General features: G+C 37.8%; 1 protein-coding gene across 25 annotated transcripts in view; it reads right to left on the reverse strand.

Moving 5' to 3' along the window:
* The window catches only part of LOC106516126 (neurexin-1a), a 301,025-nt gene that overhangs the window by 102,552 nt on the left and 175,672 nt on the right, over positions 1-22,801 (reverse strand). For all 25 annotated transcript variants that reach the window (XM_014007392.1, XM_014006916.1, XM_014007560.1 and 22 more), the window contains one exon: positions 4,830-5,011. In XM_014007392.1, coding sequence (XP_013862846.1) covers positions 4,830-5,011 — 182 coding nt within the window. The remainder of the gene's footprint in view (positions 1-4,829; positions 5,012-22,801) is intronic.

Genomic DNA, 22,801 nt, shown 5'->3' on the forward strand with positions numbered 1-22,801 from the left:
TCCCACTTAAAGAGTGAGAGCTGAGATGGCATCCTTCAAGCCCCGCTGGCTTTCCTGTCATCATGAAATAGGAGCGGGAGATTGTGGAGGGGGGGAGGGGTAAATACTAAATTCCGGTCTAATCCAATCTCAAACAGCTGGAGATACATTCCTTCWAAGACGTTTCTGTTCAGAGCTGAGGACACTTAAAGGAATAAGACAGGCATGAATGATAATGCACTTTAAAATGCACCATTTGGACTGTAAAGATTAGTTTCTACATTTCCATTCAAGAGAAGCAACAGTCTGACACATTATGTACATTTGTATATAAAAAGAAATGCAATTTTGATCAATTTGAGGGAAATTACCAAGCRGTTAGTACAGTTTTTATGGCAAATTAGACTACACGGTCAATGTAGTGTTATTATATCATAAAACGTGTCCCATTATATGAATGTTAGCATAGATAAGGATTTTGCAGGTGACTACTGATGAACGCTGCTTTTCTTCTATGAGAAACACATCAAAGCGGCAATTTTGCAKAACTCATTGTGTTTAATGGAGTGCGATAAAGTACATCCGTCCCTCTGTAATTAATAAGATCACAGGAGCACAAAATGRATATCTAGAGGGTGTGTATAAGTATATCAATTTTATAAAACACTGTGATTTAATTTTCCGCTTTCTTTTTTGATTTGGTCTCAGCACGAACGGTGGGAAATTGTTCTTATGACAAAAAAATGTGCTCTCTAACTAGCTAACATACATACATGTAAAACACTTATTTGTGCAGAAGTGACAGTTTAAATGTATTAAAACACAACTTTGTTTCTAATGCGAAAATTAGCTCGGAATTGTTTTCTTCATCTCAGCTAACTGGTTCAATCAATAATGTGACTTTCATGCCCGTTTTCATGTRTTCCCATGCATCTCCTTTTCACTATTTTCTCTCTTGTGCCTGTCTCATTTTCTAATACCATTCAGGATTTCACACAGCTCCCAGATTAATCTGAAGAAATAAATAAATAAATAAGAAGGAACATTCAGAGAGGCTGCTGATGCGAGAGTAGAGGATTCTCACAACTCACTGCCCCTGCACTGAGAACATGCCTTATCAACATTTTKTCCCTGTAAAATGTCAGCGGTATGCTACTTATTTATCAACAGGGCTATGTGTGCATCTGATTTTAGGTTTTCCTCCTCTTTAGTTCACGGGTCTCACCTCTCTGACCCACAGCATTCATTACTGGTACACTAGGAACCTGAAACAACACTCCAGCCTTATAATTCTGTCAGAATAAATGTATGTTTCTTATTAGAAATGTCTCCTGTTTGAACAGCCTCAAGTATTAAGAAGTGAAATATGTTATCACATCAAATGTAAAGTCAAGAAAGCAAAACRGTGTCAAATTTGTAAATAAAGACTAAAATGCCATAACTGTAACATTTTAGAACAAGACTTTTTTAAAATCAGTTACAAAACAATCCATTAGGAAATCCATTGTTCTTTTATGCCTGTTTCAGGAGGTTTTCCAGCAGGTGGAAATGAACCCAGAAAGCAGCAGAATGCATGAGGGTTATAATCTGAGTAAGCACATGTGCCCTTTAATGACAGTCATTTTATTTTATTTTATTTTGACATCTTGTCTGGCATTTAGTCATGACTGATCTGCATCAAATACATTTAATCCTTAGAAAATCACCATCTGCTTTAAGGCTAAAACATGAAAACGACTTGGGCCCAAGGAGCAAAGTGTYCAAAAAGAAAAACAAAACCTTAATGGATGAAAAGAGCAGCATCACACCRGCTATGTGTCCTCAGGAAAGGCCTGCCTGTGTCAGAAGTTGCGTTTCCATTGCAAATGTGCACAAAACTTTGTCGATATTCTGTTAATGTCAAAACAAAGTTTTGCAACTGCATTGTTTCCATTAAGTAAGAAATGCTATTAAAGTCACGCGTGAATACGTTCGTTCTCGTGATAAGTCATTACAAACATGGTGGCAATGGATGTAAACACATAGCATGTTGCTACCACGACACTAGCGCTCATCATCAGAGGAGACGTTGGCGTCTTTTATTGAGGCTTTCCAGTGACAAGTCCCTACTTGGGAGCGGCTACGTATGCTGTGTTTTTGGGAAATTGTAGTCGGTGAGTTTACTACTTTATTTTACTACTTCTGTGATATTACTACTATTTCTACTTCCTGTTATCTTCTTCGTAGTCGTCTTTTTCGTCAGTAGAAACAGCCGGTTGTTGATCACGTGATCACGTGACTCCCGTGATGCGAAAAAAGTGTTTCCATTGCAGTTTTGCGAAAAACACCAATTGCGATAAGGTCGGAATACCACCTCATCCCAGCGCAAAAACATTTTGTCGAAAAACGCAATTTTTTGTCTAAATTGACGTGTTTCCATTGAGCAAATTTATTTTCGAAATTCTAATATGCGCATTTTCATGGTCAATGGAAAAGCAGCTAGTACATGCTTATTGTATGTGTAAAGCTTGGTGTGTGTGGCCAGCTGAGGTTGCTGCAAACTTCAAGATTAATTTAAAGTTTGTTTGTGTTCAGCTTTTCTCTCTGTGTGTATGTGTTTGTGTATGTGTTCGGTGTTCCTTTATGTTCCTGGCCAGGGTACATGGTGCTGTCAGTGCTGGTGCTAGAGTGAGGTAGGTCATCTGGTAGCCAGCAGAATTATGTCCAGGTCACAGATGCACTGTGTGGAACCTGCCCTTATTACTGCTCTGTTTCCCTCCACTCCTCATGTACACACATAAGAGCCGTAACGTAGTAAAGCATGGTGATGCGGTCATGACGGTATTAGTCTGCTGATGTTGGTGTTTTTTAATGAAAACAAAATCATTTAATCAAATCTGTTTAATACTCTAATTCTTATTTATCAGCTTTTATTACCAGCAACCGAAGACACTGAATCAAGCTATGAACACATTAGTATGAAAGGCCCTTTAGGCCATAATTCAAACTTGCTCTCACATAAAGGGCCTCTCATACATTAGATCTATGTTGGTGAGGTTTATATTTGCAAAGGAGTCAAAACATTTTTTTAAATAGATTTCCAGAAACTTTCCATGGGAAGTTTAGTTGGGGAATGTCACAGAAAAATATTGAGTTTAACCCAGTTTATTGACGAAACAAATTGAAAGACTTAATTTCCAGATGATGACATCACTGTGTCACAACCACAGAACCTTTACAGAACAAAGGTTTTGAACAGTTTTACAGGTCTCTTTTTTGTTGTAATTATTTTCTTAATTCATTTACATAACTTTGAACAACCATTGTATTGGCATAAAAAAATCAGTATATTGCTAGCCTGGCCTTTGCCTTCTACACAGTTCCTCTCAACTCTAGTTTCCCTTCACTGCTATGTCTGGGATTTCTCCCATAGACAACCCGTTCTCTGGTAGATTTTCAACCGGGCCAATCAACGAACAGAAGGAGAAGTTGTGAATGAAGATGTCAATTTTCTGCACCGTTTTAGTCTGCCTGTATTTTAGCATTGGCAGCACAGGAAGTGAATGAAGCCAGTTCGTATTGACAAGGCTTTTAAATTAAATTTGCCTCACAAAGCTTGCAGCTCTCATTTACAGCCATCTCGTTCAGCTCGGTACTTCTCTCCTCCCAGTAGGGCATGAGTGTTTACAGCGCACGCAATTTTCGGTTAGCTTCGTAGCCTAGCTTCTTTCACGGTCGAGCTGGTGCACTACATATTGTATGTCACGGCCAAATGTTAGCCATTGTGTAAATAAAATCCAATGCTTTTAAACTTCAACAGAGGCCATGCCTCCAACAAGAAATAGCTTTTTAATAACCAAGAGTCCAGACCTTCTGTACYAAGCAAAACAAGGGGGGAACAAGGGGACTGGTTTTTACCAGGCTAGTAAATTGCATATCAATGTGTAAGAAAATTTAGTGTTTGTTTAGTGAAATCATGACAAAACCAGGAATAAAACACACGAATGTCGAATAGATTAAAATGTGAAGAGAATGACCATACAACCCAGTGCTGGAGTCTGAACGATGGCTTTATTGCTTACGGCAGAAGCAACAAACCATCGCTGCCCAGAAACCGGAAGTGCCCCCCACATAACACGGTTCTTCAGTGCCTGATTCGCCCCCTACTGGCCTATGGCTGAATCTCAGGCACTCACACAGAAAAGTCTTTCCTTGTGATTTATTAACAGTTTATCTATGTCTTGTCGTGGTGTTTCAGGCATGTAACTAAAACTATTTTAATCAAGACATTACAATAGTTACACAATAGTTTATAAGAATCAATACTTAATAAGGAAAACTACAAAATGGTGTGGTGCTTTTAAATCAGTATAACTAATAAATTTCTTCAAATGTAATGTCTAAATTTACATAGAAAATACCAAGTTATATTCTCGTAACTCCAAAAAAGTTAGTTAATGTAATTTTAACAGTATTTTGGTGATTTTTAAATTTTATTTATAAAACAAAACAGTTTTGGTAAACTGCATTTTGAAGCAAATTAAATTGTTTTTAGGGTCTCTCAATGTTTGACAGAGCAAGTAAAATTTCCCCAAACATTTCTAAAATCCATAAAGACCAACTTTCAATATTTTAAATTTTAAGTTCATTTACTATAACCGCACATTATTTCCTATAGAAAGTTACCAATTTTGAAAATCCTCCAAATATTGCAATCCTTGTGAGTTTTGATCTGATATGAATGAAAGTAACTAAAAAATAAACTATAATGTCTGTGTCTTCTGAGTGTGGAGTGTGACACTATATTTTCGACTTTGCATACAAAAGAATACACTTTAAAAAAGATTATTCAAAGATTTTTTTTGACTTACAATGTGGAGCTTCAAAAAGTCTCCAAGGCCAGAGGAGCTATCCACCCTCACCAGGACAGCATCCTTTAGGTGCGTGCTGAAGCCAATGGCTAGCCGGTCCGCCCTTGTGCTGGGACGGTCATTTGGTGGCCATGTGTACGTGATCAGTCCACCATCTCGCCCAAATATGTACGTTGTTCCCGCTACAGGAAAAAAAAAAGAAGAGGGGGACAAATCAAACATTTCAGTAACTACAATAACAAGTTTATGCCAGGCGGGCATCACTAACTGTCAACTTACAAATATTATTAACACAGTAAAGCCGGCATCAGCAGCGTGTTCATGGGGCACCATCAGTCTGAGAGTTTTATTGTGCTGAGTAATGACTTTGCAGAGCTCTAAGCAACATATCACTCTTGAACAGCTCCTCAGCTCCATCTGGGAGTTTGAGCACACTCGTGTCAATTCATGAGTGGAGGAAAAATTCAACGAAAACGAGAGAGGCAGGAAGCAGAGCCGCTTACCTCCTAATGCTGAGCAATTACTCAGTTTTACTGCCACTGCCTGTTTCACCTCTTAGAAAGAAACACAAACCAATGCTTGCGAACTTGAACTCGTGTCCCTGATGTCCAGGAAACCAGCGTGCCAAACGGACACCTCCTCATCTCCTGTGCTTCATTAGCGCCCTCAAAGAGCACGGCAGCAATATTGACTGAGAGGGCCAATTATGCCCTCCTCGTATCCTCTACACGAGTTATTTCCTGTCTTTCTGAATCATGTCAATGTCTTTAGTAGCTCTATGAAAGGTTAAACCATGACCTGGCAGATAGAAGAGTGGCTCTAATAACCGGGCTATTAAGAAAGAGCCTCGCAGCACCACAACAGTAGCCGAGTCGAGCTGATGRTTGAAAATGACTTTGACTTAATTCAAAATGAAAGTGGTCTGTTCAGAGCAGGAGATGTTGATGCTTGAAGACAGAATCATGTCTTGTGTTTTAAGATTATGGTAGCATTTTAAATCAATTTTTTGCCAGGCCACAGAGTGTGTCTATGTGTGCACAATTGAGGATGAATGAGTGTGTGATTGGGAAATAAATGCCCGTGAGAAAGGCCAAAATTGAATGCAGCTGTCAGATTAGCATAAAAACAGCTATCTTTATGAAAAAATAGACAAGGAGCTCAGTTGGTGAGTTGTTACATGTGTGATGTGAGCAAGAAAGAGAAAGAAGGGGAAGTTAAACCACAGAAGAAGCCCAACATTAGATTGTAAATCTTTCAAGCTGTGAGTTCGATATCTTCTTGTGAACTGCTTCAAAAGGATATAAAGCGATTGATAAATCGCACGTTTATTTGTATGCTTCTAGTTTTGATTATTCTAGATGTTGTAACATTGTGTTATTCCATTCTCTTATGTCTTCCGATAGATACTGTGAACCATTAGCTAAACAGAATCACACCATTAATTAACAATAGAATCATTAACAGATGTTAAAACAGAAATCTTTGAATTTATAAAGTATTTCTCACATTTGTTAAACCTGATGACAATACCATTGTAGGCACTTTTGATACCCTAATAGATAAAATACTCTGGAGTTTAATGATATCAACAAAAGAAAGGACTTTATGCTCAATATATTTGTGTCTATCAACATCTGGTTGCATCTACAGAAAACAACAACAACAAAAAATCCCTTCTTGTTCCTCTAACACAGATCTAATGTTGGCCCCATCCCAGAGTATTCTCCAATTCATGTATCTGGCACTGGACTGCTGTCGCTGTCTTCAAGCCCTCCAACTCCCCCACCCCCCCAAGCCYTCTAACACTTGCTCCATGTTCCAGCTTATTATAATTAAGTGCTTTTTAGACTATGTCTGCGTTGGAACTCTGTGTGCCCTTAAGCATCTATTTCTTGCTTGGTCTATTCATACAGTTTGACACCCACTTTATCCCACTGACAGCTTATTTACTGTTAGTGAACTCTATAATATAACGACGATTACTCATTTTAGTGGTCTTAAGTGCAGTTCTTTATGTTAAACGGAATGACAGTATGAGACTGAGAGGCAAGGAAGGAAAGGTCAAAAACCTAAAATGTTTCCAAACCTGAGGAAGTGCAGATAATAAGGTTGATGGTAACAGTAAAACCTTATGACAAAAGGGGAATAAAAAACTCCTTGAGGGATTGGTGAGGATTAAGCTACATGGAGGAACATGGCTAATGCACACCTACACAGTTGTACAGTGGGATGAAATCAGCACACTTGCTTGTGTAACTCTACTGCTGGTGAGTAATTATGCACTGGCTCCATATTTGTTATTTGCATTCTCTCCTGGGACACTTGGCCCGATATGGATCTGTTGTAGTCATTAGATACAGTAGTGTCCTGGAAATCCTTTCCCGTCTGTTGCCCTTTCAGATCGCCCAGAGTTTCGGCTTATTCCCCACTCATTCGTGGTCTAATGAAAAAGCAATGCTGCTGATTTTTTTTTCTTTCGGCTGCTTCCTTCTGAAGGGGTCACTTGAAAAACCTGGCAATTTTATAACAGATGCATTCTCTGATGCAACCTGGGCTCTAACCTGCAGATTTAGGGCAGGTACTCCTAAGGTATTAAATACAAAATGATTTGGTGTGCAACTTTACACACTGTAAAAATAACTTGTAAGATTTACTAGAGAAAATCCTGTAAACGATTTGCACTAACGTTTGGTAAGTAAATTTAAATGCTACAAATTCATGTAATTTTTACTCTCATCATTATCTAGTAAAAGTTATTAAGAATATAGTTAAATATTTGTGAATAAATCAGATAAATTTTACTTAATTTGCTCAATTAAATCTTGTAACTTATACTTGATTAAATTAAGTAAAATTTACCTGATTTATTCACAAATCTTTAACTATATTCATAATAACTTTAACTGGATAATGATGAGTAAATACTAGGGGTGTCCCGATACCAGTTTTTTCAAGACTGAGTACAAGTACGAGTACTTCAGTTTAGGTACTCGCCGATACCGATACCGATACCAAGTAGCGGGGTTCGTGTGGATTATCTGTTCAACTTGTTGAATATTAACCAGAATGAAAATGAAATGCAATTATCGTGCAAAAATTGATGGGTAAATATTATGTTTGACAATAAAAAGGTAGTGCAAACTCTGACAAGTAGATAAGTTGGTAAATATATCACACCATAACTTTTGAAACCATTTATTTTATTTCAAACAGGCTCTTTTTTTATAAGGCCACACTCCCTCTGAATATATTAACAAAACAAATACTGCAAAACAAATGCTGTTGCATACATTAAAAAACAAAATAAGTTATTTTTATACATTTTCCTCAACATGCAACTACCAAATTTAAATTAAAATGTAAAATGTAAATTTTAGCAGCACATCTCTAGAAGTTTACTCTGCTTCAGTCTTAAACTGTTAAAAAATGACTAATAGTAATAAAGTGCAGTAAATTTCAGTTCAAACTTAAATGGAACAACTAAAACAAAATCTCAGAAGAACCAGAGTGAAAAATAAAATGCTTTTACAACAAACTTCCTTCCATATTCTGCTTATGTCTTAGTTTGTTCTACAAGAAAGAAAAAACAGCATTGAAGTTACTGCAACAACAGTGCTGTTTATGAAGGCTACTGCTAGCAGCAGCAAACTCTTTGAATTCTTTGTCATGTCTTGTCCTCAAATGTTGAATCAAATTGCTGCTGTTAAAACATCCAACTTTCGCTCCTCCTCTTGACAGTTAGCAGAGCACAGCAGTCTGCTGGTTTGTGTCCTCGTTTGGTGGCCGATCTTAAAATATCTCCAAACTGCCGACAAGTTACTTCTTCTTCTTCTCATCGTTCTTCTTCTGTTATTCGGGGGTGCGGTCGGAAATAACGTGTCAGTGCGTTAGCGCCCCCGCCTGGTATGGATTGTTGTTTACCCTTTGTGCTGCAGCGCAGCACAGGAGGAACAAAAAAGGGGACAAAAGCGGTATTGGTTAAGAGTATCGGCCGGCTTTTACGAGTACGAGTACTTGATGCTGGTATCGGACCCGATACCGATACCGGTATCGGTATCGGGACACCTCTAGTAAATACTACATGAATTTGTAGCATTTAAATTTACTTAAACATTAATGCAAATTGTTACAAGGATTTTTTTCTAGTAAATCTTACAAGTTCTTAACAGTGCACATGCATCAAGCACAATATTGTACACCTCACAGCTACAGAGAGAGGTGTAGCTCTTGCTGTAGTTCAAGACTTCACCACCAGGTGGAAGTTTTGAAGAACCTTTAATGGATTCTTCTTCATGAACAACACAGACAATTGAAACTCACAGGTCTTTTAATGACTAAGCCTACCACTCTCACTTATGGTTACTTCTGCTGAATGGTTTAACACAAGTTAACAAATAACAAACACAAATTAGAGTAACACAACAGACTAGTTACTGAAAGAACAATGTTAACCAATTCCCTACGATGATTTAACAACAACAAACATGAATCCTAACCCACAATCCTCCACTGCAGTCACATGACAAACAGCCAAACACAGCAGAATGCTACAATATGCATTCCCTGTTCCCTGACAACWAAATATCACCTACATTATGCCATCAAACTATTGCACACCAACAAATGTATTCAAGCAAAAGAAACCAGACAACTWATGTTTTATTTCGACCATGTCTTGTCCTCTCCTTGAAAAGTGAAGCAAGGGAATGAGGAGCAGCAGCCTTTGTGTGCACATGCACCCTCAGTTTTATCCCAGAAGAGTAGAAGTTACTTTATATATTCATGTTTATGTGCTGTCCAGAAAAAAACACTTAAATGTTACTGGTAAAATAATATAGCATGTACATGTTTGTACAGTAATATTGATATATTACTATATCAATATGTATGCATTTATAATAATGCATATTGTTTATTTAGTAAATTCTAGTAGTTTAGAAATTTTTATATTTTTTGTAAAATTTAAAACAATAATTAAATAAATGTTACTACACCCAAAAAAATTTTTTTTTCACTGTAGGCAAGACAAATGCAATTGAATTGTTTTAGGGCTTTCTTGCTTAAACAGTCATACTGTACACATTTTCCCAGAGAGGTTGTACTGTATAGCGAGGGATCGAAGACACATTGTCTAATATTTAATGCTGTCAACAAAACCTGGATCAGACCTCCTGAATGAACTCCTTAACCACAAGCCTCCCCTTTTAAAGGATAATGAATTAATTGGTCCTCATGTCGGACTACAGTGAGAACTGGCTGCTCTCTGCTGTGTCAGTTAACATCAAAGAAGATAAACATTGGCAGATCAAACACTCTGCTTTCATTAAAAATGTAGCACCAGCCTAAGAGTCCTCATACATTTAGCCTAAAAGGTGTGTGGAATGGTACATCGTAGAATAGCAAACATAGTCTGTGTGTTAGATTTCTCATTGTCTATATTTATTGTGCAGTGAACAAGCAGAGTATAGCCAACCAGCTATCTGTCTCTGACATGATGGCAGGGTCCTATAAACAGAGAGCTAGGGGTTAAGAAAGGAAAACACACAGGCCTTGTTGTAGCAGTTGTGAGAGGAGAAAAATACACAAACCAGGGAGTGTGTTTGACAGTACTGCTTAGCTAAGGTCAGGCTTACAGACTGTCTTTCCTCTAACCTCCAAAACAGCCATCACGACGCGCTTCATATTACCACCTCTGCCGAGAAACTGGGGAGGAATCCAATCATAATTACATAGTTGTGATGGAAATGTGAAAAGGAGAGATGACATTATAGATCTGTTTTCTGACAGCACCTAGCACTTGCGTTTCTCTCTATCTGCCGCCACAGATTCCCGTAATGACTGCCGTGCAAAAATAGATCATCCGAGATGTGGCATATAGTATTGCCTTTTGAAATTAATTTTTSATCATTTTTTTACGAGTCTCCAGAGTGGGAATCTCAAAAGATAAAAGATTTGGAGGCGGCATCATTTTTCTAAACTGTTTTGTAACTAAGTTGCCATAACAAGATAATGTTTTCAGGTTCACATTTGCTATTTATTCAATATTTTTTAAAAATGAAAAGCAGCTGAACTGCAGTATGTAGAGGTGCTATCTGTTGTGCAACCACTGATCATGTAAAAAGAACAAAACTATTAAGAGTAACACCTTTGGGTTTATATTGGATTTGTTCACCCTCTGGGGAGGTGTACAGTTAAAAGAAGCTTAATGATGTCTATTGGATTACCATATTAGTTTTCAGAGAAATCATTGGCATGATTTATGAGGACACTGTTGTTTATTTAAACACTATTAGTATCTGGTAAAAGAGCTATTTCTGATCAATGCTACTGAAGATTAAGTGCCATCACGGAAAATCATGAGGCACTACCATTAGCTGTTTTACTTTTTTTTAAAACCTCCTTCCTTAAAGGGGTATGTATTTTCCAGGCACATATTTCAGTTCAATACCACAATTAGTAACTATGTTACCTACAGTTGTTGTTAAAATGTTGTATACATGCAAAATCAATTTGACTTTGCATCATAGCATCTAAACTCCWTGAAATTGACCTCTGTCTCGTTAAGAACCTCCTACCATTTCTCACACTCCCACTTCAGCACTGTTTCACACAATGCCTCGGGAGAGGGGRGCTCTGTGCAGGGGGAGCTCAGCTTCAGACAAAGCTTCAGGGAGGAGCTCGGCTTGGGACTGAGCTCCGGGGAGGAGCTTTGTGTAAATAARAGGCGGTGCTTTGTACCGACAAGGGTTCAAGCAGCTACAAGTGACTACCACAGGAGATTCAAGGATTTCTTAAWCATTTAAAGATTTCATCTCAAATTTTGCACAACATTCCTCTTTAAATATGTTTTGACTTTTTGGACAAATGATGTAGCTAAAAGGTATCATTAACAGATTTGGGTTTGTGTTTGAAATAACTAATGTTTGATCTTATCTCTGCTTCTAAGTGTGCTAGTGGGCATTTTAAATGTTCATAAGTTGATTATCTGTAAAATATTTGAATTTCTTCATGGAAAAACTGTAGAAATACAGCTTGAATTGGCTTACTGTGTTATTTTTTGCATGTCTGCACAAGCTACAGTTGTTATCATTTCTGTTATACTGTAGTTTCACATTGATTTGATGCGTTTTCTTTTGGATTACTCACTGTTGGTAATGCAAATGTAAAGCATTTCTTCTATAAACCAGAGGATGCCTCCATGGATTTTCCCAGAGTAAAAACATCATGTTTTTTTTTTCTGTCAGAGCATGGTTAGGCTTTGTGTTGGCAAGGTGACATTCCTGTCGAGGTTTTTCTTGTCTCTGCCTGTGTGGTGTTCTGGCGGCATGCTGTGAACTTTACTGCTCAAAAAGTAGCAAGATAGAAGCCATGGTATTAAACATGTTTTTTTCTCTGTATCCCTAGCTTTCTAAATCCACAGCAGCACTACTGGTCTGTGATGCACTGCAGCCACTTTTTGAGGTTGCTTTGCCAAATCATGTGTGCATGTGTAGATCTTGCTAACTCACTTACCAATCCATTTATGGATATGTAGGCCATTTTGACTTTGATGTAATTCCCTCAAGCAGGAATCTTTTTCCCCCTCTTTTTTACTCCAAGCATAACCACATGTGGCTGTGCTATGAATAAGGAACAGGCTGGTAGATGCACCTTTCCCAAAGCCACACTGCCCTTGAGCTGGATGCTGCTTCCATCTTGCTCCTAACTTAATTCCACAGAACCATGTCTTTCATTTTTCATCAAAGCTGTTGGCACCAAAGCATTACAGAATATGAGGAAGGAGGATCCCCCCCCCCCCCAATAAAATCACAGGTTTCCTTTTGTGAGAGCATTGCTGCTTGACCTCAGACTTGTCAGAGCTTTACAAAACACACTAAACTGTAAAATAAATTTTAAAAAAAATCCCCAAAAGTTTTGCTTTTACACTAGCCATGTTTTCATGCTATTGTAACCCAAATTTTCAGCAAACTTCTAAAATGCTGTCAAATAAATGAATAAATCCAAATTAAGGGTGTTTCTATCGACTGGTTTGGAGCGAATCAACCAGAAGGCAAAGCATAGTTTCATCAGACAAATGTTACGCTTGGCTGCAATAAACATTAGAGGTTGCAAACTAGRAGGGACCACAGCTTTAAGGACAACTGAGAGAAGTTTTCAGGAATGTGCTGCTATCATGTAAATAGTTTGACAATGCTTAGACATAGAGGAAAGAAAATGCAATTCCTTTGGGAATACCCGGGAAGAATCAGACTGTGAAAATAGTTGATCAATCATGTTAGGTAAATGTCAGAACATATTTGACCAATCTGTTTCCATCTCCTCTTTTGCACATGAACTATTTTTTGGAAAATGCAAAAACCACCTCAAAGCTTTATTGTGAAATTAAACATTTTTTCTAATTTTTCCATTTYCATCTACCATTTCTACACTGCAAAAACTGTCCATCTAACCAGGTTTTAAAATCTTTTATCCAGCAAGAAGTCTTTTTGATCTTGTTTTGAGACTGATTTACTAAACAAGAACTGATTGTGTAAGAATAATAATCTTGTTTTCAGATGTACGAGATTATTTATATTTTTAGTCTGAAAATTTGACTCAAATTAAGTCAAAATTTTCTGCCAATGGAGTAAGAAAATTTTACTTGGTAAGACTCTTGAAATACTTGATTTGACTCAATTTTTTCTTACACAATCTGAAAACAAGATTATCATTCTCACACAATCAGACTTTTTTGGCTGGATATAAAGTCTTAAAACTTGGTTAGATGGACATTTTTTGCAGAATAAAACAATACTTCAAAATTCACATAAAAAACATGGATGGAAACACGCTACTGACCTAGAAAAATGAACCCTACACCAAATTCAAGATTTAAAGTGCCTGTGACATCATTTTTTTGTGATAAACCTGATTGCACTTTTGGAAAGATAACATGGACAACATATTGCAAAAGCAAATTCACACCACTGAGATGAAAAGTTGTTGAGATATTTGCATGTGAAGTAACAGGAAGTGATGTCAAAGGGGAATGTCTGCATGTGAACAGAGCATTGCTACAACAGCTAGCAACAGACAGAAGGGAATTTTCTGATATTTCTTTAGATTGTTTTAGTCCCTATAAGAGAGAGGTGAAGGAAAGTCAGAGTTCAAGCAATATTGTTTCAATAAACAAAGACCAGAGAGTTTTCTTTCTAGAGTTCCCATTTGARGCCACTTCCTGTTTCACTTTAGCTGAGCCAAATTTAAAAGAAAATATGTCAGTTATGTGACAAATTTGGGTAAATCATGTGTTAATGCCAATTTTCCTAAATATGAAGATATTTTCTTTGACTTTTTGTATTTGAAGGATAGGCACGTCACAGGCCCTTTAAGGGTCAAAGGGGTTAAGTGTGGAAATTAATGGACAGTTCAAATGATAGCTGATAAGTCAAACATTGTGCTTTTGCTCAAAAGCAAAAATACGACTGGTTTGAGCTTTATTGCTTTGAGTCTGATCTTTGTTATACTCTTGAAAGACCAGCACATAGTCTTTAACTTTTCCAAAACACAATCCTTTGAATTTTAAATGTAAGACAATTTTAGTTTTAAAATCAATTTAGAAAAAATATAGCAATGCATGTAGAAAAGAGGTGCCTTCAAGTGAAAACGACCCTTCTTTGTTGTGTCACTTGGAAATCTAGTGGATAAACCACCTGTCAGTTTTGACAGGCAGCTTTTGTATTTTGGGATTATGAAAAGTAATGCACAACGGCAGCTTAGAAAAAAACACCAGAGCTGTTTGTCCCTCAGTTGTCCAGACACAGCAGTCACAGCACAGTCTCTGGATGTCTGTCTTAGGGGTACAGATGAGGGAATTCACCTGGACAATGAGAACTGGGCATTGAACTATGGTGGATAGAGCTGGATCCATGTGGCCACCCTCCAATCCAATCTCTATTTCTATATCTGTTCATTGTTCTATTGTGCTATAGCGAGATACTTTCAACAATTTGAACCTGGCTCTCAAGCGTTGATCCTGGAAAAAAGCCATRCTCTACCTTCAGGATTGTATGAGCAGCCCTTCGGGAGACTAAAGAGACTATGGATTGTTGACTTGTCTTAATCCTCTCCTAGCACAAACAACTGCCTCTCTTATAATAGGATCGACAGAAAAGAACCAGCAGGCAGGGGGAAAATGTTTCATCACATACTGGCAAAAAACTGAGATCACAGCAAAACGACCTGCTACTGCAACTATTTGCATTAAACATGAGGGACAAAGCTATCTTTAATGGGACAAAAATATACAAAAAATAGTGTGACTACCTCATGAATTTTTTGCCTAATTTCAGTTTTTCAATCATGCAAATGCTAAAACCTTTATTGCACATGGATGGAGTTTGAACTGAATGATTTTTCCAGTCATGTGTATTGTATATTCTTCAGTTCTTTGATCAAACCTAATCACACCACAAAATACTGCATATTCTGCCACATCCTGTGTTACTTTCTTACATGCTTTTTTTCAATCTTTTTTTAAGTAATACATCCACCCTACAGTCTTTATCAGAAAGCTGGAGCTAAGCTATTCTTGCAGTCAGCAAAAACAGAATGGACAGAAGGACTAAATCTACCCAGACTGCAAACTGTGCTTATTTTGTGTTGGCTTATTAAGTCTGGACATATTGGTGTCTTTACAGCACAGTGACAATAACATTCTGCAACTCTAGGCCAATTGTCTAATCTCCATTACTAGCCAACATAAATTTATTGTTACTGACTAAAACATAATTTATACATTCACTATAGCAGTGGTGTTCCTACGTGTGTAATGTCAATATGATCATTCTGTGAAATGCTTAAAGAGGGATATTATGTCTTTTCCAGGCACTTATTTCAATTCTGTTTCATAATCAAGTAACTGTATTACCTTCAGTTGTTGTGAAAATGCTGTAAATACCAAAAAAAATTGACTTTGCATCATGGCCTATCTAAATACAATTGATATCTGTCTCTTTAATAACTTCCTACCGTTTCCGACACTCCCACTTCAGCCTGTCTTAACAACAGTACATCAAGGGACTGGTGCTCTGTGGGGTACTTGGATAGGGACTGAGCTCCAGGGAGGAGCTAAGTYCAATAGCTGGTGTGTTGTACTAGCTAGCATTTGGGCAGCTCCAAATGACTACCACATGAGATTTATACGTTCCTCAAACATTATTTAATGATGATGGAATGACATAACATGWAATGCAGCTCAAAATTCATTTTGTATAATACATCCTCTTTAAGCTCTTTAGTCTATAAAGTAAAACATTTTACTTGTAAATTTGATTGGACAAATACAAATTGACATTGCAAGAAAAGCATTTTTTTACAAAAATCTAAGCTCCCAAACAATTTCCCTAGGTCTTTAGGCTAAAGTTGGCAAATATTTTAATCAGCCCATTCCCGCAGCATTGTTTTAACAATATCCAGTGACCTGTGAGCCTTAAGCTCTATCTAATGAAGGCAATCCCAAAGCAACAAATTCATATAAGACAGCTGACACTGTCCAACCTGCCTATATAAATTGCAAAGGATTAATCCTCTCCCGCTGTCCCCTTTCTCCTTTTACTAATTTGATGTAATTAAATTAAGTGGACACTAAAAGTAGGGCATTGCTGCTTGACCCAGTGATTGGGCATTKTTATTAGAAGATAAAAGATGCAGGSTTCAAAATTTAAAACAGCAGAATCCAACAAAAAAACAAAGAAAGACTGAAAAATGTCCCATTTTTCCGACCATTCTAAAAGTGCTGGATGAACAAAGGGAAGAAAACACAAATTATTTTTGAGAACAAGTGAAAAGAAAAGAAAAGAAAACTGATGTAATCAAATTTATCAAGCTCTATTGTGAGCTAAGTATTTTTTTTACATGCAGTGTCCTGAGGTGTACAAAAAGTGTCCACTTGGTGGAATYCAAGAACACAATAATCTGCAGCAGGCTGAACTTCTTGTGTTCTGGACTCTTTGTCTTACCCTGCGGGTTAAACAAAGTGCAAACATAGCAGCAAATCTCCCGACACATTTGCTGCAACGACTGAGTTTAAGACTGTGGAAGCAATCGGGAGTTTCTGATTCATACTTACGTATTTACTACCCTGTATACTGAATTCCATAATGCCACCTTTACTTAGGTCAGAAATGGGATTCCATACTGTTCTATAGCGTCACAAATTTGAGCAAAATTGAGATAGTGACACATATACTTTTATATATACACATAAATCGACTTCTTTCTGAAATTTCATTACTGCAACAGCCCAGATATTTCCATCAATAGTGTTCCATAAATGCTACACTCTGGGACTTATGCTGCATGCAGTCCTAAAGGGTTACGCAGTGAAACTGACAGGCMTATGTGAACAGCAGCCTCACTTACAGTGACCAATAGCTGTTTTAGCATATGGTATTATATGCAGACGGACTTGCATCCTTTAAGAATCACTGCTCTGCTGGAGTTGATAGGAATTGTGAATGAAGACGTGTGTCCCGGCATCACYTTGCTGCAGCGCTCCAACATATTTCACCCTCTCACTGTTTTGAAGAGATAAGCCTTCACCTCATCATGACGGGGCCRCGGGGCAGCCATCACAGCCACCCTCACTTTTCATGGCAGGAGACCATCAGTTCACGGTTGAGGTAAAGTTGCAACCCTCCCCTGGGCTGGTAACATTATGCTACGAATGCTCAGTGGACCGGTGTCACTCACACCCTTCTGCGCCCACCCCCCCACCAATTCTCTGCCGTGCTCCGTTCCCCTTAAATCCAAAGTGATACGTGAGCCCCAGCCTTGTGGTGCAGAATGGGGCACATCCAGGCAGAGCTGACAAGACCCAGTGTCTTYATGGGGCAATACACCAAACGGGCCCTTTGTTACCCCGACCAGCTGCATATCTGCTTCCCCCGCCAACAGCCTTGGCTCTGATAGAAGTGTCTCACAGTATCGACAGCTTCTAATTTACTCTCTCATCATCACTTGCCTCATTTGCTCCTCAGACACAATGTTCTCTTTCTTTCTGTTTAGGTCAGCCATTTTGTTTGCCAGCAATTTGTTGATTTGATTTTTTTTTTTTGCATCCAGAGTTTAATTTGTGCACCAGCCAACAAATATATCAAAGGTAGGTAAAATCAAGTACTCTATTTTCAAGTATTTTTATTTCTCAAATAAAACCCAATTCGACTGAATATGTGCCATCCGGCATCAGAGAGTTCTTTYGTTTCAGCACGTCTGTGTGCTAGCGTGCACCAAACATAACGGCCTGTAAAAGTTGGAGTCATTTCATTGGAGATCCAGCAGATGTGAAGAATGACTGCAGTTCTGATTACTAAAAAAAGACAGGTGTGGGATAATTACACAGTGGAAGTGAGGCAGAAAACCAAAAGCATCGATGGCCAAAGCTCTCATCTGAGACAAGAAACAACTCCTGCTGCCCATCAACATTTGCAGCCCGAACCACATCAGCAGAAATCCTCCTCGCACTGGGAACCTGTTTTCAGACAGAACAGAGGCACTGTACTTTACAAATCCAACATAAACAGTTCGCACCTGCATCATTGTAAAAAATAAAAAAATAAAAGAATAAAAAATTCCAGTGCTGCAGGTGGGCTATTAAAAAAATGATATGATCCATCTGTATTTTTCACCTGCGTTTAAAAGGGAAAATATCAGATAAAATGCAGGCCATTGTTTTTCTCATTTGTCAAGCTTCTGTTTGGCTTGAGGCAAAGATGCACATGTGTTGAAGGTAAGTGGACCGTAAACACTTTAATAAATAAGAAACATTGCCAGATGCATTTGGTGCAAACAAAGAACACATGCACATAAATCAGCTACTGAGCAAATGTAACTTTGGCTTGCATTTGTTAAAGGGGGGCGGRGTTATGTATATTTTTAGGCACATAATTAAATTCTACASCCCAATCAAYTAACTATGTTACCTTCAATTGTTATGAAAATGCTGCATATATCAAAAACAAATTTGTCTTTGCATCATTGCGTCATCTAACCTTGAAATTGGCCTCTGTCTGTTAAACCCTAAGGGGTTTTAGAGATAATTTCCGCCTGAAAATACACAGCAAAATAAATCAAGAATAGCTCCACAGTTATAAGGTAAATGCTAACTCTTGGTACTTCTGTAAAGGTAAGAGCTTAAAGATAATTTCTTGAGTGAAACTATTTTTTTAACTCTTACTGTGCTTGAGTTATTTGTGATTAAATAAAGAAAATTTGTAAAAAAATTTTAGTCTCGCCTAAACTATTTTTTAAATCAACAGTGCAAAACACAATGAAAACTCTTGCGAAAACCCAGAATCACCCTTAGATTTTATACATCTACATCTTGAGAAAAATTTTAGCAAAGTAGGACTGAATAAGTTGGAGTATATTCATTTTACAAAGGTTTTAGTGAGCAGTGTGCCAGGCGGAAATGGCATTTTGGCACAATTTAGCCAAATGGGTTTTTTTACTTTATAAAACAGAATCTGGTTCAATAAAAGTGTAGATTTCTATTGTAGGACTCATTCTGCATATGACATAACCTTTTCTTTTTACATTTACAATGTGCATCATCAAAATCTACTTTACCCACCTGCCTACAGAAACGTAACTCCGCCTRGACGTTTTACGCATGAGGACTGTTATTTATACTCTCGGTTACGCACAAACTTCACGTCACCAAACAAAGAGTAACACAGTGTCAAGATAGATCCCTGAATCTGTGAGAGCTTCATCTTTTCAAACATACCAGAGGGAGGGGTATGGAACCAAAACTTGCAAAAAAACAGATGCGGAGAACTTCCTGATACTGAACCGGTCCGCAACGGTTTAAGTAACTTACAAATGTTTTTATAGCTCTAAAATCATAAATATTTATCCAAAAATAATTTGGCGACTCATTTTAAAAACATTAAAGACACCTTTTGTGATGGACTTGGAAAATATTTGGGAAAAAATAAGTTTTACACCTTCTTTAGCAAACAACAATGCAACGATGCCATSTAGGGAATGTTCCGCCGTTTCCAACACTCCCACTTCACCTGTCATCACACAACAGTGCTTCAGGCCTTGTAAGAGGTTAGTCTGCTTGGCATCCAAAAACACATTTCCTCTGAAACTGACTGAACTGAGACYTAGTTGGTATTACAGTTTCAACAGACGTGCAGTTCCACCAGGTGTTTGCTAATTGTTGTTGCAGCAGAGCTGTGTGAGGGACACGCAGGGGAGGAGCTTTGGATTAATAGGCGGAGCATCGTATTAACAAGCGTTTTTTTTTTCACCTCRAAATGGCTACTACAGGAGATTTTGGGGATTGAATGAATGAGTCGAAGCAACACTCTGGAGATGTTTAATGACATCATAACATGACACAAAGCTCAAAAAGGTTGATTTTGCCCCTCCTTTAAAAAAGAAAATAAAAAGAGACACTTTGGCCAAAATGTGTACACATTTGATAGTAAACCACGAAAACATAATTTACATGCAAACGTGCACAAATTGTCATGTTGTTTTGTGTACGGAGCTGTTTTATCATCAATGTTTATGCTTCTGTAAGCCAMACCCACAGGACAACAAGCATTAATTGCGGGATTAAACATCCGCTTCGCTTTTATTTTTTTGTTTTTTTGCAGAGCAGCCGAACTTTTTAAGCAAGCTCACTAAGTGGAGAGATTTTACTTAATTAGATGAATATCCTATGGAAGTGATGCTGTACGGAAAAATAAATGTGGAGAAGATCAAGGGATCAGCAGAGTTAAAGACTTCGCGAGCCAACGTCTCGAGATGTGTGAGGAGCTTTGCAGCAATGCCTCCTTATCAACAACCAGTGCAAAAGCTCCATTTGAGCTGTGCCATCCTCTGTCCTGCACCGATGCTGCAAATCTACCAACAAATATATAAACAGAGAAGACGCAGGGGGAAAAAAACGTGTGTGGATCTGCATTGTATTTTTAGACCGTGTTGCAAAATATATGCTAATATTAACTTGCACTTAGGTGTTAGGCAGGCGTGTTTTATCAGCCTGTGCCAGCAGGCCCGAGGCTCTAAGGAATGGAAGGAGCAATGGGAAAGGTGAAATCCCACACAATCCTATTAGGGAGGATTAGGGGGCAGCTTTCTTTGTGTTGCCTTGCTGCTGCAGGTGAGCAATTGTAAATTTAAAAAAAGTTAGAGCATGTTGGGTTCTTACAAAAGGATCCTATTGTATTATGGGGCAGTCATTCATCATTCCAACCATTTTTATTTGACACTYTCATTAAGCCAACATACATGATGATAAGGTTCTTAGGTAATGATTTGTAAGCTGAGAATAATTACACTGCTGTCAATCAAGCCACCTACATAGAAGAAACAGGACTAACATCGTTCAAAACAAAGGTGTGAAGCTTAAGCAAAAGGCTCATTACTAATCCTACAGTAATCACATATTTTTCATTTTCTTCTAACTTGATCACAGAATTTGGAGCTGCTCTTATCAGGGCATTCCAGATTTAAAAGAAAATGTTTCTCCTATTCTTGTCAGCAGCATTAGCCCACAGATATAGGATGCATACATGCATATGGGCAGTTCTGCTCTCCAAGTGCATACTTTTCTTTACAACCAGTCTTTAAATCTATCCAGTGATATGTTAAAGCAAAGAAGGGAGATTTTCCCTTTGTGCACATCTGCAAACTGCCTCAACTACCCCCCCCCCCCCCCAAATTCACGCTCGCTTGTGACAATAATTCAAAGTGATCAAAGAGATGAAAAATCGTTGGGCAGTGTGTAGCTCTGCGTGCGCCCGGTGAGCTCTCTGTGTGCGTTTCAGAGAGAARGTGCGTGGAGTTTGTTTAAAGGCTCGACTGGCACAGAGATAGCTGCTGCCTCATTATGATGACAGAGAATGAGGCTTCTCTGGGGGTGACTGAACTCAATTCAGATTAGATAAAATAATGTGGGCTTTTGCATTCGTGATTTCCACTTTATTTATATTGCTTTCTTTAGTTAGTTTCTATTCTCGTCCCACCCGCCCCTGAGAGACGCAGAGGCATTTGTTGAGTCAGTCTGAATGGACTGAAGCTGTTTCATTAGCATCCTTAACACCTCTGACATCCACTACAGCTGCATCACTTCTTGCTCACTTCCTGACCTTCAAGTCAGCGGTGATGAAAATGTATTTAAACTTTTGACGTATTCTTCTTTTGCTTTCTCCAAGTTTAATGGCTTATTTATCACTAACATGTTTAAATAATGTTCAACAATTTGATAATATTTAGTCATTTTGCTTCATTGTCTTGTTTTATATGTTTGTCACAAGCTCAGAGCTCCGAAAACAATCTGTTGTATTATAATCTTTCTGCATTATTGTTCACACTTGTTAAGATCATGCTGCACATACTGTACTATATACTGTACAACTAGAAATAAACAGTTCCCATTTTCTTCATTTCTTTCTGCAGTGGTTCCAAAAGTTGGGGTTGAGACACAGAGTGGGGTCCTAAAACATCAAATTTTGGGGTCCAAAAATTTGCTGAATTAATTACATTTTAAAATGACTATTTTATGTTTGATAGTTATTTTTATTTTATTATTATTACCACTATTGCTATTGTTGCACAGCAATATGTTGTTTAGTGAGTTGCTGTGTCTGCTGCTGGTGTTAGACCTGAATTTCCTCTTTGTGGGACAATAAAGTCTGTTTCTATTTCTATTCTGTTGCACTTTTTTTGTTTGTTTGGTTTTTTTTCTTACTTATTAAAAATAAGTTAGTATAATGTATACAGAGTTGTAAAGTAACTAAGTACAAATACTTTGTTACTGTACTTAAGTAGAATTTTTGGGTATCTGTACTTTACTTGAGTAATTAAAAACAGCTGTGTTTCAGTGCATATAGTGCATCCTAAATTTAACATAAATTAATTATTTTAATATAATATAGACATTTCTACATTGTTTTGGAGGGAGGTCACCTCCT

Source organism: Austrofundulus limnaeus, unplaced genomic scaffold (assembly GCF_001266775.1).
Source record: "Austrofundulus limnaeus strain Quisiro unplaced genomic scaffold, Austrofundulus_limnaeus-1.0 Scaffold0, whole genome shotgun sequence".
In the NCBI taxonomy this organism is placed as follows: Eukaryota; Metazoa; Chordata; class Actinopteri; order Cyprinodontiformes; family Rivulidae; genus Austrofundulus; species Austrofundulus limnaeus.